This window comes from Scyliorhinus torazame, chromosome 5 (assembly GCF_047496885.1).
Source record: "Scyliorhinus torazame isolate Kashiwa2021f chromosome 5, sScyTor2.1, whole genome shotgun sequence".
Taxonomy (NCBI): Eukaryota; Metazoa; Chordata; class Chondrichthyes; order Carcharhiniformes; family Scyliorhinidae; genus Scyliorhinus; species Scyliorhinus torazame.
The window spans coordinates 170,523,438-170,540,291 of record NC_092711.1 but is presented as its reverse complement, the minus strand read 5'-3'; the positions used below and the strand labels follow the sequence as shown (position 1 = coordinate 170,540,291).

At 48.4% G+C, this 16,854-nt stretch overlaps 1 protein-coding gene across 3 annotated transcripts; it reads right to left on the bottom strand.

Annotated features, from left to right (window-relative positions):
• Positions 1–6,821: 6,821 nt before the first annotated feature.
• LOC140420634 (uncharacterized) lies at positions 6,822–16,171 on the bottom strand. 3 transcript variants are annotated; one of them, XM_072504636.1, is made up of 2 exons: positions 16,120–16,171; positions 6,822–9,148 (listed from the first exon to the last, which is right to left on the bottom strand). In XM_072504636.1, the coding sequence occupies exon 2, from the start codon at positions 8,814–8,816 to the stop codon at positions 8,022–8,024; it is 795 nt and encodes a 264-aa protein (XP_072360737.1). In that variant the 5' UTR covers positions 8,817–9,148; positions 16,120–16,171; the 3' UTR covers positions 6,822–8,021. The 3 variants fall into 3 exon arrangements, with proteins under 3 accessions (XP_072360737.1, XP_072360739.1, XP_072360738.1); XM_072504638.1 differs by lacking the exon at positions 16,120–16,171 and adding an exon at positions 15,126–15,598; XM_072504637.1 differs by lacking the exon at positions 16,120–16,171 and adding an exon at positions 10,336–10,358.
• Between the last annotated feature and the right edge of the window lie 683 nt (positions 16,172–16,854).

Sequence of the window (16,854 nt, the reverse complement as noted above, 5' to 3'; positions counted from 1 at the left end):
CCTCGTCTGAGCAGATCCTGTGTATACGGAGAGCTTGTCCATAGGGGATCGCTTCTTTAATGTGTTGAGGGTGGAAGCTGGAGAAGTGGAGCATCGTGAGGTTATCCGTGTGTTTGCGGTAAAGCGAAGTGCTGAGGTTACCGTCCTTGATGGAGACGAGTGTGTCCAAGAATGCAACTGAATTTGGAGAGTAGTCCATGGTGAATCTGATGGTTGGATGGAACTTATTGATGTCATCGTGTAGTCGTTTCAGTGATTCTACACCGTGGGTCCGAAGGAAAAAAATGTCATCGATGTATCTGGTGTATAACGCCCTCATAGAAATGTTCCAGCACAGAAGGCCATTCAAACCATCTTGTCCGTGCCAGCCCGAGGACTCCCAGGTGCCCTTTCTAATCCAACCTTCCTGCACCCGGTCCATAGCCCTGTAGCTCAGAGCACTTAAGGTGCAAGGCCAGGTACTAAGAGTTTAGGGTCTCTGCCTCCTCAAACTCGTGCAGCGAATTCCAGATTCCTACTAACTACCCTCTGCATAAAAAAGTTCTTCCTCATGTTCCCTCTACACTTTCTGCTTCTTATCTTGAATCTATGTCCCCTGGTTCTAGAATTCTCCACCAAGGGAAACAATTTTATCCTGTCCACTCTATCTCTCCCCCTCATAATTTTGTACGCCTCAATTAAGTCATCCATCAGCCTTCGTTGTTCCAAGGAAAATAACCCCAACCTAGCCAATCTCTCCCCGTAGCTACAAGTTTTTCTAGGCCCAACAATATGCGTACTTGTACACCAAGATCTCTCACTTCATCTACCCCTCTTCATACATTCCCATTTATTGTGTACTCCCTACAACTGTTTGACATCCCTAAATGCATGACCTCACACATCTCTGTGTTAAATTCCATCGGCCACTTTATCACCCACTCCACCAATTCATCTTCATTCAGGAGATTGTATCTGTCCTCTACACAGTCCACCACTCGGTCAATCTTTGTGTCGACTGCACATTTCCCAATCGTGTTTCCACGTTCACGTCCAAATCGTTAATCTATAACACAAACAGTAAGGGTCCTAAAATCGAACCGTGTGGAACATCACTTGAAACAACTTTCTAATTGCAAGGGAAGCCATTACCCTTTGTTTCCTGTTCCTAAGCCAACTTTTTATCCAGTTTGCCACATACCTCTATATCCCATGGGCTTTCACTTTCTTGACCAATCTGCCAACTGGGACTTTGTCACACGCCTTGCTAAAATCCATGCATACCGCATCCACTGCACTACCTCTATCAACCTTTCTTGTTTGTCACTTGCTCAAAGAATTCAATCAAATTTGTGAGGCAAGACCTTCCTGTAACAAATCCATGCTGACTATCCTTGACTAGTCCATGCCTTTCTATGTGACAGTCAATCCTATCTCTCAGGATTGATTCTAGTAATTTGCCCACCAATACACAAGACTAACTGGCCTATAATTGTTTGACTTTGTGATAGGGAAAGTCTGAGAATCCATTATTAAGGTTACAGTAGGTTACTTATAAAATCATAATGTGATCAGGCAGAGCCAACATGGCTTTGTGAAAGGGAAATTGTGTATAACTAATCTGTTAGAGTTTTTTCATGCAATAACATTCAAGGTGGATAAAGGGGAACCGGTAGATGTGGCAGACTTTAAATTCCAGAAAGCATTTGATAAGGTGTCACATCAAAGGTTACTGCACAAGATAAGATGCCATGGTGCGGGGGGGGTGGGGGGGGGGGGACGTATTTACACGGATAAAGGATTTGTTAGCTAACAGGAAGAAGAGTAGGGATAAATAGATCCCTTTCTGATTGTCAAGCTGTAACTGGCGGAGTGACACCGGGATCAGTGCTGGTTCCTCAAATATTTACAATCTACATCAATGAGTTAGATGAAGAGATCAAATATATGAAAGTTAAATTGAGCAATGACACCAGGGTAGAGAGGAAAGATGTCAACAGGAGGTGGAGATTCTGCAAATGGATGGGGCCAGGTTCAGTGAGTGAGCAGACATCTGGCAGATGGAGAATAACGGGAGTAAATGTGACCTTGTCTGTTTTGGCAGGAGGAATGGAAAAGCTGTATATTAGTCAAATGGAGCGAGATTGCAGAACTCTGAGGTACAGAGGGATCTGGGTGTCCTGGTACAGGAATCACAAAAGCTTAGTGTGCAGGCACAGCAGGTGATTGGGAAGGGAAATGGAATATGGACATTTATTGCAAAGGGAAAGGATTACAAAAGAGGGGAGTTTCACTGCAGCTGTACAGGGCCTTGGTGAGACCACATCTGGAATACGGTATACAGATTCAGTTTCCGTATTTGGGAATAAAGATATAATTGCTTTAGAATCAGTTCAGAGAAGGTTCACTTGACCCAATCCTGGGATGAGGGGCTGATTGGATGAAGAAGTTGAATAGGTTGGGCCCAATCCCACTGGAGTTTGGAAGAATGGGAGGTGATCTTATTGAAACATGGAATATTCTGAGGGGACTGGACAAGGTGGATACCCAGAAGATGTTTCCCCTTGTGGGGGACAAGGGAACTCAGAGGCAGATTTTAAGAATAAGAGGTTTCCCGTTAAAGACAGAGATGATGATTTTTATTTTGTGCCTCAAGAGGGTGATGAGAGTGGAATTCTCTTCCCAGACAGCAGTGGATCATTGGCTCACTGAATCTACTCAGGGCTGAGTTCCACAGATTGTTGACAGACGAGTCCAGGGTTATGGGGGTGGGAGCAGACAGGAAGGTGGAGCCAAGACCACAGTCAGATCAGCCACGATCTTATTGAATGGTGCAGCAGGCTTGAGGGGCCGAATGGCCTACTCCTGCTCCGAAGTCCAATGTTCCCCTGTTGCTTTGCAAACTTCAAACTACCATCAGGTCACCCTTCAGTCTTCTCTATTCTAGGGAAAAGCCCCAGCTTTTCCTGAGGGTGAAATGCTCTCAGTTCTGCTATTATTCGTGTGAATCTTTGTTACACCTTCTCCAGTGCCTCGATTTCCTTTTTCTGAATGGAAATCATAAATGTTGTCAGTGCTCCCAGTGTAATCTAACCCTGGTTCTAAACAACATAACCCTGCTTTTCAATTCTCTCCCTCCAGAATGGAACCCTATATATGGGCCCCACATCGCAGGAAAGATGTGAAGTTCTCAGAGAGATTGCAGGGAAGATTGACGAGAATGGCACCAGGGATGAGGGACTTCAGTGAATTGGAAAGACTATAGAGGCTGAAATTTTCTCTTTAGATCAGAGCCATAAGGACAGAGAAGGAGGCCATTTGGCCCATCGAGTCAATGCCAAATTTCTGTAGAGCCAACCAGTCGGTCCCACTGCTCTATTCTCTCCCCCAGCCCCACAAAGTGAAATTGAGTGAGGGGTCGGAGAGAGTTTCCCTCCCGCTCGAGGTGTGGGCTGGAAAAACCCTGGGGGAAGCCCTACTTCAGGTTTTCTTGCTAATTAGTGAACATTCAATTAAATTCAATGACTGGCTGTGGATTTATTTTGAATTTGATTGTTACACTTCTCCTGTTTTTATTCCTGTTCTGATTACGCTCTGGGTAAGGATGGTTGACAGGTGACAGGATGGGAAATTGTGGTTTGGGTCTTCACTGACCAAATGTTTTATTGATCTGAACTGTGTAAAAGGGACCAAACTGCAGCAGAAATCGAGCAGAGCTGAGAACAGACGACTTGCTCTGTGGGAACAGGGAGATAAACAGCTCCCAGAGGACAGAGAAAACAAGAGTGCCTGGAATCCTAGACAACACCTGGGTATCAAGGCCATCATGTTTTCACTGCTTGGCATGGGAATGCTGACTCCCCGTACCGGGGACGGAGCGTGGGGAAGACAATTGTTTGCGAGTTTGACGTGGTTTGGGCGGGTACAGACGGTTCAATGACAGGCTTTATAATTGGTCCGTTCAAATGTTAGCTCAGCAATGATTGGGTTAAATCTGTCTCCATAGACTTTGTGATGTAATAAAGTATAAGAAGGGATTCCCCGAGCACAGAGATTTGTTGAGGTTTTACATATTCCACTGGCTGGGACCATGGCATCTGGGGCAGAACAGGGAGCATTAACCTGGAGATGGTGCTTCCACCCAGAGTGTAATGGGAATGCTGCTGCACTTTGATACTACTGCTCAGACATTAGCATGTGTCAGCTCTTATTTATACTGAATAACATCTAACCACTGTCACCAATAAGGGTTATCACTGTGAATCATTTCAGAGTTTGGGGAAGCGGGTGTTAAGGGTCGATACATACAAATTAGGAGAAGTGGGCCATTCGGCCCCTCAAGCCTGCTCCACCATTCAATAAGATCAGGGCTGATCTGATTGTGGTCCCAACTCCACTTTTCTTCCTTCACCCTTTCACTCCCTCGTCAATCAAGAATTTATCAAACTCAGCCTTAAAACCTATTCACTGCCCCTGCCCCTCCACTCTCTTGGGAAGAGAGATCCACAGTACCAGGGCCCTTAGGAGAACAAATATCCTCATCAGCATTTTAAATGGGAACCCCCTTGGGCTGGATTCTCCGCCTTGCCAGCAGCGCACCCATGCTGGGGATTTCCTGGCGGCATGGGGCTGCCCACAATGGGAAACCCCATTGACCGGCTGGTGAGACGGAGAATCCCGCAGCCAGCGGGGCGCACTGCACCAGAAAACTGAATCACAGCCCCGGTTTTTAAACAGTATCCCCGAGTTCTAGTCTCTGCCACAAGGGGAAACATCCTCCCAGCATTCTCTCTGTCAATTCCACTCAGGACCTCGTGTTTCAATAAGATCCTCTCTCATTCTTCTCAACTGCAATGGATACAGTCCCAACCTGTCAAACCTGAGGATAACCCCCTCATTCCAGAATCTGGGGGTCAACCTCTTATGAACTGCTTCTAATGCAACTATCTCATTTCTGAAATAAGGAGACCCAAACTGTACGCAGTGCTCCAAATATGGTCTCACCAAGGCCCTGTACAACTGCAGCAAAACATCCCGACTTTTATGTTCCAGTCCCCTTGCAATAAACAACAATATTCCATTGTGCTTCCCAATCACTGGCTGTACCTGCAAACTAATTTACTGAGATTCCTGTATCAGGACACCCAGATCCCCCTGTACCTCAGAGTTCTGAACTCTTTCTCCATTTCTATAATATGGTGTTTTATTTAATCCTTCCTGCCAAAGTGGATACGTTCACATTTTTCCACATTATGCTCCATCCTTAACATTTTTGTCCATTCACTTAACCTATTTGTTGTCCTTTGCAGACTCCTTAAGTCCACGTCACAAATTACTTTCTGACCTATCTTTGTGTCATCAGCAAATTTCGCTGTCAAGGACGTCATGGTGGTGCAGTGGTTAGCACTGCTGCCTCACAGCTCTGAGGACCCAGGTTTGATCCAGGCCGGGTCACTGTCCATGTGGAGTTTGCACATTATCCCCGTAATTGTGCGAGTCTCACCCCCACAACCTAAAGGTGTGCAGGATAGGTGAACTGGCCACACTAAATTGCCCCTTATGTGGAAAAAAAAGAGAATTGGGTACTTTAACTTTATTTTTGTATAAATTAGCCGCCATGCATTTGGTTCCATCATCCAACTCATTATTATCGATTGTAAATAGTTGTCAATAGCACTGATCCTTGTGACACTCCACTTGTCACATCTTCCCACCCCAAACATGACCCTTTATACCTACTGTCTGCTTCCTGTCAGCAACCAATCCTCTATCCATCCTGAAACGTCAACCCCTACACCAGGGTTTCTCAAAACCTTTTTGCCCGGGACCATTTTTACTAACCGACCATCCTTCGGGACCCACGCTGGCCGACCTTTTTTCTTACCTTTAATGCGAGAGGTGAGCCTGGGCTTATATTCTATACTCTAGATTTCATTGAATTTACAGCTCAGAAGGAGGCCATTCGACCTATCGAGTCTGCACCGGCCCTTGTAAAGGGTAGCGAAGAATGAGAAATGACCTCATCGAAACAGGCATTATTCTCTCAGGACTCTACAGAGCAGATGCAGGATGTAAGTTTTCCTCACACGAGTGGTTTACAGCCTGGGGATATAGTCTGCAAATTACAATGCGACTATTTTAGATATAGATGAGGAGGAATTACAACTCAAAGTATTGTGAAACTTTTTAATCTCTAAAATTCACTATCAAAGAGAGTTCTGCATGCTCAGCCCTTGAGCATGTTCAAGACCAATCCAGGAAGACTGAATTGAATTTTTAAAAAAAATCTTCTCCTGGGTCAGGAGGAGGCGGTGTTTCTCTCTGGGCTCCGCGTGCCCGTATTTCTAAAGCCTCTTGCAGCCGCCATTTTTAAAAGCTGGACGCTGCGGCTGTTGCGCCTGAATTAACGCAATCGGGAACGCCGCGATTGATGGCTCCGTGACCCTCCCGATACCCGCCCGTGACCTACCTGCAGGTTGCGATCTCCACTTTGAAAATTCCTGCCCTATACCATGAGCTCTTATTTTGTGCAGTAACCTTTGATGTGGCACCTTGAGAAATACCTCCTGGAAATCTAGATAAACCACATCTACAGGTACCCCTTTATTGACATCCCTTGTTATTCCCTCAAAGAACCTTGATAAATTGGTCAATCATGATTGACTCCCTGAACCCCATTTTCAAACACTATGTGTCAAAAGAAAAAGAAAATCTCATCTCCCCCTCTGGCTCCTTTATCCATTACCTTTGAGGGACTCACTTTCTGTTAAAGAGCCTGCCAACTCCTCTCACCCACTTTCCCTTAAGTGAATGAATTTGAAAAGACCAGAAAAAAAATCAAATATTTTTAACAAAACAAGTTTATTAATGAAACAGAACATGGTTTAAAAAAACAATACTTGTTGATCAAAGACAACCAGAGTAAAAGAGTAACCAGAGTAAAAGGATGTTCACAATGTTCTGGACCCAAATGGTTTCTCTTTGGCGCCTCTGTTCCTGTGACTCCCCGCTTTGGCACAGGGGTACTGAACTCCGGGGGTCACGGAACCATTAGCCCTGGTCACCCGCTCCAATTCCCAGTCCATCCTCCAAGCACCTTCCTGTTTCTCTGTCAGTGTGATGCCCACGGCAGTTTCCCAACTAGGGCACATTATTCCAGCTAAGGATCACACAACAGGATTTCAAGTTTTATGCTACAAGTGTGAAGTGATGCACTTGGGCAGGTCAAACAAGGCAAGGGAATACATGATAAACGGCAGGACCCTGGGAAGCACCGAGGATCAGAGGGACTTGATGTGCATGTACACCAGCCCCTTAAGGTGGCAGAGCAGGAGGATCCAGTGGTTAAGAAGGCATATGGCATACTTGTCTTTATTAGCTGAGGCAGAGAGTTTAAGAGCAGGGAGGTTATGCTTGAACTGTATTAAACATTGGTTAGGCCACAGCTAGAGTATTGTGTGCAGTTCTGGAATCCACATTATAGGAGGGTTGGGATAGCACTGGAAAGGGTGCAGAGGAGATTTACCAGGATGTTTCCTGGGTTGGAGAGTTTTAGTTATGAAGAGAGATTGGATAGACTTGGATTGTTTTCCTTGGAGCAGCGGAGACTGAGGGGGACATGACTGAGATGTAAAAAATTATGAGAGACATAAATAGAGTAGACAGGAAAAAACCTTTCCCTTTCCTGGAGGGATCAGTGACCAGGGGGCACAGATTTAAGGTTAAGAGGCAGGAGGTTTAGAGGGGATGTGAGGAAAAGCTTTTTTACCCAGAGGGTGGTGGGAGTTTGGAACTCACTGCCTGAAAGGCTGGTGGAAGCAGAAACCCTCATAACATTTAAGAAGCATTTAGATCGGCACTTGCGATGCCCAGGCTATAGGCCAAGTGCTGGGAAATGGGATTGGAATAGTTAAGAGGTTGTTTTGGACTGGCGCAGACTCGATGGGCCGAAAGGCCTTTACTGTGCTGCATGACTCTATGACCCATGTGAAGTTGAAGTTACAAGCAGATCAACTGGTGTCTCTGATGGATAATCGAGTGATTCACTTCTCACATTGAGAGCAGGTGAACGGCCTCTCCCCAGTGTGAATTCGCTGATGTTTCCGCAGGATGAATAAATGTCTGCATCCATTCCCACATTGAGAGCAGGTAAACGGCCTCTCCCCAGTGTGAATCCGCCGGTGTCTCTGCAGGCTGGATAATTGAGTGAATCCCTTCTCACACTGAGAGCAGGTGAACGGTTTCCCCCCAGTGTGAACTTGCTGATGTCTCTGCAGGGTGGATGAATGTCTGAATCCCTTCCCACACTGAGAACAGGTGAATGGCTTCTCCCTAGTGTGAAGTCGCTGGTGTGTCTGTAGGTGGGATAACTCAGTGAATCCCTTCCCACACTGAGAGCAGGTGAATGGCCTCTCCCCAGTGTGAACTCGCTGGTGTGTCCACAGGTTGGACGAACAACTGAATCCCTTCCCACACTGAGAGCAGGTGAACGGCCTCTCCCCAGTGTGAACTCGCTCGTGTGACTTCAGGCTGGATAACGCACTGAATCTGTTCCCACATTGAGAGCAGGTGAATGGCTTCTCCCCAGTGTGAATTCGCTGATGTTTGTGCAGGCTGGATAAATGTTTGAATCCCTTCCCACATTGAGAGCAGGTAAACGGTCTCTCCCCAGTATGAACCCGTTGGTGTCTGTGAAGGTTGGATAACTGAGTGAATCCCTTCTTACACTGAGAGCAGGTGAATGGCTTCTCCCCAGTGTGAATGCGTCGATGAGCTTCCAGCAAACATGGGGCTCTGTATCCCTTCCCACAATCCGAACATTTCCACGGTTTCTCCATGTTTTGGATCTCCTTGTGTCTCCACAGATTGGATAATTGAAGCCTTGACCACACACAAACACGTGTAGTCTCTCCCCGCTGTGAATGGTGCAATGTAACTGGTTAAAGCTCTTTCCACAGTCAGTGCTCTGGAACACTCTCACTCGGGTGTGTATGTCTCGGTGCTTTTCCAGTCACACTGATGTTTAAAATCTTTTGAAGTCAACACTTGGGGCAAACATTTCTCCTTCTAGATTCAAAGGCTGATGATATTCAGGTCCAAAGGAATCGAGTGACTGCCAGATTGAGATGTGACGTTCGAGATTTCTGTCTAATTCGTCCTCTTCTAATATCTTGCAGAAACAATTTACAAAAGACATTACTGTCAGTACAGGATAGAAATTCAGAACAGACAATTCTAGTTTCTATGGAACATTCTTTCCTGTCTCATTCCCCAAAAGCTGTAAATCTCTGTCCCCCACAGACCTAAAACATGGAGAAGCCATGGAAATGTTCGGTTGTGGGGATACAGTGACCCATCTTTGCGAGAAGCTCATCGACGCATTCACACTGGGAAGAAGCCGTTCACCTGCTCTCAGTGTGAGAAGGGCTTCACTCAGTTATCCAACCTACACAGACACCAGCAAATTCACACTGGGAGACCATTCACCTGCTCTCAGTGTGAGAAGGGATTCACTCAGTTATCCAGCCTGCTGAGACACCAGCGGATCCAATACAATCCAAATTTTCTCAGGGAATGTATAGGGCATCCATCGCACTATCAGAAGGAAAATGATTGTCTCCTTTCTCAAGGAGAGGTCGACATAGCTTTATTCCAGGAAACTCATCTCGATTAACCTCAATTGGGGCGACACAGTGGCACGGTGGTTAGCACTGCTGCCTCACCGCTCCAGGGTCTCAGGTTCAATTCTGGCCTCGGGTGACTGGCTATGGGGAGTTTGCACATTCTCCCAGTGTCTGTCTGGGTTTTCTCTCAGTCCAAAGATGCGCAGATTAGGTGGATTGGCCATGCTAAATTGCCCCTTAGTGTTCAAAAAGGTTTGGTAGGGTTACTGGGTGACTGGGATAGGCTGGAGCATGGGCTTAAGGAGAGAGCTCTTTCAAAGGCAGATGCAGACTTGATGGGCCGAATGGCCTCCTTCTGCACTGTAGGGATTCTGTGATGAGGAACACTTTAAATTGAGGCAGGATCGGGTGGGGCAGGTTTTTTTGCCTCCTTTTCATCAAGTAACAAGGGTGTGGCAATCCTTATTAATAAAAATATCCCTTTTGTCATGATATTCAAACACACACATCATGATGGACACACCAACAGGCAAATAGAGCACACAACACCACAACCAATCACAGACAAGAACACCAACCACATAAAAAGCACGAGCACGACACCTGGTGGTCAGTAGGTCTGGGGACAAAGAAACAAGGAAGAGCTGTTAAAACATCACAAGCAGGGAACCCCCACGTGCAGAGTGCAAAGACAAAACTGTACATAGTAAGTTTAAATAAAATAGCGTTGTACCATATACAACCGTGTTGGCTCATCTGTGTGTCAGAACACCCAACACCACATGGTACAGGAGTGGATCGATACCTGCCTACTAACCTGCCATTCTGGACATGGACCACACCGACGGACCGCAGCCGTTGCAAGTCGCGGGGAACCTAGGTACCAATTGGAAGCTCTTCAGGCAGCGATTTGACCTGTACATCCGTGCCACCGAAAAACAGAGTGCCTCGGATGAAACGAAGATGGCAATGCTCCTCTTCTACGCAGGTCAGCACGCCACCGACGTCTTCAACTCACTGGTGTTCGAAGAGGGCGAAAACCAGTCCAAATATGACACGGTCATCCTCAAGCTGGACCAGCACTTTCAAGTTGAAGTAAATGAAAGTTTTGAAAGATACCTCTTTCAGCAACGCCTGCAAGGTAAGGAGGAGCTTTTTCAACCCTTCTTGACGCACCTCCGGATTCTAGCGCAGTCCTGCGGTTACGGCACCATCACAGAGTCCATGATCAGGGACCAGATTGTTTTTGGCGTTGCCTCTAGTGGCCTACGCCAGCAGCTTCTTAAAATAAAAAGCCTCACCTTAGCGTCTGCTGTGGAAGCCTGTGTCCTCCACGAAAATGCTACCTGCCGTTTTGCCCAATTTCAGGCGTCTGAGTTGGCACGGAGGGGGTCCCCAGCCGTCGAATCGGCAAGGCAGGCCGCCCACGACGTCGAACGCATCCAGGCCGTCGATTACTTCCCGACCCACGGCCCGGACGACAGCGGCCGCTTCCCGCGCTTTTCGCGGTCTCCCGCGCAGGTGCGCGCCAAAAATAACGGCCACAACGAGGGACGCACTGCGCAGGCGCGCCCACCGCAAGATCGCACTGCGCATGCGCAGTGGCGCAACGAACGCCGTGACGTCATGACGTGCGGCAATTGTGGAGCTCTACATTTAAAAGGGCAATGTCCTGCAAAAAACCGACAGTGCCTCAGATGTGGCAAGATGGGCCACTACGCAGCCCACTGTCGTTCGGCTCAACCCATGGATCTGGCGCATCCTCGACAATCTCGCAGACAAGTCAGGACCGTCCAGCCCACGCATCAAGACTTCCAGTTAAGTGATGCAGATGACCAGGATGCCTTCCGCGTTTCCGTCATCGATGTCAACAAGGTCAATGCCATCAATCCAGCCGATGAGTGGTGTGCCACCCTGACGGTCAACCGATCGCGCGTCGCCTTCCGTCTGGACACCGGCGCATCCGCCAACCTGATTGCATATTCTGCAGTCCAGGCCATGAAGGTCAAACCACCCATCACGCCATCCCGGCTCAAGATGGTTGACTATAACGGGAACGTCATCCCGTCCATAGGATCTTGCCAGCTACAGGTGACCCACAAGATGTACACGGCCACACTCCCCTTCGAAGTTGTCGGCTCATCAAAGGACTCGTTACTGGGCGCACAGGCGTGTAAGGTCCTTCACCTGGTACAGCGCATTATGTCTCTCTCTCCAGATGAGATATCCGACTTCCCGGATGCTGAGTTCCACGCAAATCTCCATTCCCTCCTTGCTCACAACCAGGAGGTTTTTGAAGGCATGGGGACATTGCCATACACGTACAAGATTCGACTCAGACCGGACGCCATCCCTGTCGTTCACGCACCTCGCAGGGTTCCTGCGCCACTCAAAGACCGCCTCAAGGCACAACTGCAGATTCTTCAGGACCAAGGGGTCCTATCCAGGGTCACGGAGCCCACGCCATGGGTCAGCTCCATGGTCTGTGTAAAGAAGCCCTCTGGCGAGCTCCGTATATGTATAGATCCTAAAGATCTGAATAACAACATCATGCGGGAACACTATCCCATCCCGAAACGAGAGGACCTCACCAGCGAGATGGCGCGAGCCAAAATATTCACCAAATTGGATGCGTCCAAAGGATTCTGGCAGATCCAACTGGACCCGGCCAGCCGAAGACTATGCACATTCAACACCCCTTTTGGCAGATTCTGCTACAACCGGATGCCATTCGGCATCATTTCAGCATCTGAAGTTTTCCACCGCATTATGGAGCAGATGATGGAAGGCATCGAAGGGGTACGTGTATATGTGGACGATATCATCATTTGGTCCACCACTCCGCAGGAACACATGCATCGTCTACGACGTGTCTTCACCCGCATACGACAAAATGGCCTGCGTCTCAACCGTGCGAAGTGTGCCTTCGGCCAGACGGAGCTGAAATTCCTCGGGGACCACATCTCAAGGTCAGGGGTCCGTCCCGATGCAGACAAGGTTAGCGCCATCACAGCCATGCCACGACCGGCTGACAAGAAGGCTGTCTTAAGATTCCTGGGCATGGTCAACTTCCTTGGGAAGTTCATTCCCAACCTGGCTTCTCATACAACAAATATGCGCCATCTCGTAAAAAAATCGACAGAATTCAACTGGCACCAATCGCATCAGCGGGAATGGGAGGAGCTCAAGCACAAACTGGTCACGGCACCAGTGCTGGCCTTCTTTGACACGACTCGCCCTACAAAGATCTCAACAGACGCCAGCCAATCTGGTATTGGAGCGGTACTCCTGCAAAAAGACAGCACGTCGTCATGGGCCCCGGTTGCATATGCCTCACGAGCCATGACCCCTACCGAACAGCGCTACGCGCAAACCGAAAAAGAATGCCTGGGCTTGTTAACTGGACTGGACAAGTTCCACGACTATGTGTATGGCCTGCCACGATTTACGGTCGAAACTGACCACCGCCCCCTGGTCAACATCATTAACAAAGACCTGAACGACATGACTCCTCGCCTCCAGCGCATCTTACTTAAACTCAGGAGGTACGATTTCAAACTGATCTACACTCCGGGGAAGGAGCTCATCGTGGCGGACACTCTTTCCCGAGCAGTGAGCACACCACCAGATGCGGAGGGGTTCGTGCGTCAAATTGAGGCACACGTAACTCTGACAGCAGCAAATCTGCCAGCTGATGATCCTAGTCTGGCCCACATACGCGCAGAGACGGCGACTGACCCCCTTCTGCAGCGAGTGATGCGCCACATGACGGAAGGGTGGCTCAAAGGGCAGTGCCCCCAGTTTTATAATGTGCGAGATGATCTTACCAACATAGACGGGGTCCTTATGAAATCACACAGGATCGTTATTCCGCACAGCGTGCGCCAGATGATTCTTCATCAACTACACGAAGGCCACTTGGGCGTCGAAAAATGCAGACGAAGGGCCCGGGAGGCGGTATATTGGCCGGGTATTAATGAAGACATAGCCAACATGGTGCTCAACTGCACAACCTGTCAGAGGTTTCAGCCGGCGCAACCTCCGGAAACACTTCTACCACACGAGATGGTGACGTCCCCCTGGGCGAAGGTGGGTGTTGACCTATTTCACGCGCTCGGCAGAGATTACATCGTTATTATAGACTACTTCTCAAACTACCCGGAAGTCATGCCTCTCCATGATCTGACGTCGTCCGCAGTCATTGGGGCCTGCAAGGAAACATTTGCTCGCTATGGCATTCAAAGGACTGTCATGTCAGACAATGGACCCTGTTTCGCCAGCCGTGAATGGTCGTCCTTTGCCGCAGCATATGGTTTCACTCATGTGACATCCAGCCCTCTGCATCCACAATCGAACGGGAAGGCTGAAAAGGGTGTCCACATCGCCAAGCGGCTCCTGTGCAAGGCGGCTGCTGCCGGATCGGACTTTAACCTTGCCTTGCTGGCCTATCGATCGGCCCCGCTATCCACGGGTCTCTCGCCAGCGCAGCTACTAATGGGTTGCTCCCTCAGGACGACGGTACCTTCCATCCTGGCACCAACAACAGACCATGAGACGGTTCTTCGGAACATGCAACTGCAGCGTGATCGCCAGAAAAGTCGGTACGACACACGAGCGACGGACCTGCCCCCCCTGTCCTCCGGAGACAAAGTACGCGTCCATCAACCGTATGGTGGCTGGTCAGCACCGGCCGAAGTCCTCCGACAAGTGACTCCCCGCTCGTTCCTGGTTCGCATGCCGGATGGTTCCGTGCGTCGCCGCAATCGGCGCGCCCTTCGCCGACTTCCACGCTCGCAGCCACACAGTACGCACACGCCAGATCCGCAACAGGCTTCCGAGGATGACTTTGTGGAGCTGCCGCACATCACGCCCTTTCCATCGCCACCCATGGCCATGCCTGCACAGCAGCCGGTGGTTCTTGATCCACCCTTGAGGCGATCAACCCGAACTCGTCGCAAGCCCATTAGACTGGACTTATAATACCGTTCATATGTTTAACAAGTTGCACAATTTCACATGATAACCTGTTGTTGTTTATCGTTCCAGATGTCGTCTGACTGGACAACTGTTCAAGTTTTTTTTTTTTCCTTCTTCTCTCGCTCGCATTTATGTTATGTTATGGTACAACTTGGTTCATGTGACGCACCCGACATCGCCCCATGTACATAGTTCCGTTATATGCACATGCTGCACACGACACACACTTTTAGATGCACTCACGACACGATCATATTTATTACCACGTAGGCACATATCTTTGTAAAAAGGGGGGATGTCATGATATTCAAACACACACATCATGATGGACACACCAACAGGCAAATCAGAGCACACAACACCACAACCAATCACAGACAAGAACACCAACCACATAAAAAGCACGAGCACGACACCTGGTGGTCAGTAGGTCTGGGGACAAAGAAACAAGGAAGAGCTGTTAAAACATCACAAGCAGGGAACCCCCACGTGCAGAGTGCAAAGACAAAACTGTACATAGTAAGTTTAAATAAAATAGCGTTGTACCATATACAACCGTGTTGGCTCATCTGTGTGTCAGAACACCCAACACCACACCTTTAAAGGTTGAAATCTGCATCAAGGATAAAGGAGGTCGATATGTGATCATTAGAGGTTCAGTGCATGGAGATGTTGTTTCAATAATGAATGTTTATGGATCCTCGAATTACTCCCCGGAGTTCATTACTAAGGTTTCTGTGGATTTTGTAGTCAGCTTCGACTGACTCTTTTGTGGTTGGTGACTTCAACGGCCACTTAAATCCTCTGGTAGATAAGCTCCTGGTTACCAGAACCCCACCACACACCACGCTGTAAGCTGGGGTGTTGGCCTCGGCTTGTGAGGAGGTGGGTTATGTGGATGCTTGGAGAACTTTGCACCCGAGGAGCAGAGATTTTACCTTCTTTCCAGCCCCACATCAATGTCATATTAGAATCAACAACTTTCTTGTTCCGAGGACAATCCTACACCTGGTGTCCTCCTGCAACACAGGAAACATCGTAATTGTGGATCTTCCCCCCACCCCCCTCCTCGTTGTCCCCGAGGTTCTGCTCAAGGGCTCACTCCGGTGAAGAACGTGGAGATTTGATACCTCCTGATAAGAGGTACTTCATTTACTACACATTTTAAGGAAGAGTTTGAGTTCTTCCTTTTGTTTAACTCGGCCCCTGGTATTTCCCGCTCCATTTTGTGGGAGATGTGTAAAGTTTATGCTCGGGGCTGATAATTTCTTAAACTGCTAATACAAGGTGCAGGATAACCAGAAGCTTGTTTGGCGAAGGCCAAGGAGAATCATATGGAGGCCCCGAGTAAGCTACCGCTGAAGGAGGTTAACGCAGCAAATTGGCTTTGGACTCCCTGTTGACTCAGCAGGCCAAGCTTTGCAGAGTCTGCACCCTCCCTGGATTCACTTCCTTTCCCTTCAGTTGCTGCAAGTGACCAATTGAAGGTGAGAATGAGAAAAGAAATGGAAAGGGGGAGAAGAGAAAGTGTTTTACTCACAGATGTTGGAGACAGGAGGAGGTTTCACCTTCACTTCCGCTGTGACATCACAATGGTGCCATGCCTGAATCAGCCAATAGCAATTACTGTATTCCGCGGAGTCGTCACCGGGTTCCAGTGCGCAGGCCCAGGAGCCCCTCCTCCTGCAGCTCCTGGAGACAAGGTTTCCAGGCAACCGGCTGACGGCTCCGGCCAGAGGGAGAAGCCGTTCGGTGATCTCTCCCTCCCCCGGTCCGGGACTGCGCATGTCTCGGGGAGAGGGGCAGCTGTGCATTTGCGAATTGAGCCCGCCTCCTGCCCTTTCACCTGAGGTATTGACCAATGGGAAGAGTTGAGCGCGGGCATTGCGTGAATGGATATTGAGCTTCACACAGAGTGAAATCTCCTCCTGTCCCCAACCTCTGTGAGTAAAACACTTTCTTTTCTCTCCTTTCCATTTCTTTTCTCATTCTCACCTTCAATTGGTCACTTGCAGCAACTGAAGGGAAAGGAAGTGAATCCAGGGAGGGTGCAGACTCTGCAAAGCTTGGCCCAGGTCTCTCTCTCTCTCAAAGACATTGACATCCTTTGCTCCCTCAGCTTGACACATTTATTCGTCTGGCTAAAAGGATGGTTTCTTTCCCAATATTCACAATTAAAGGGTAGTTTCCCCAGGAGATGGCTGACATTTATGGGGATAGTAAATTAATATCGGACAGAGATATGTCTATTGTTATAAGGTACATATTAATTATA

What these genes read in the sequence shown, in the direction of transcription:
- LOC140420634 (XM_072504636.1), bottom strand. Translation starts at nt 8,816, where the DNA reads ATGGAGAAACCGTGGAAATGTTCGGATTGTGGGAAGGGATACAGAGCC.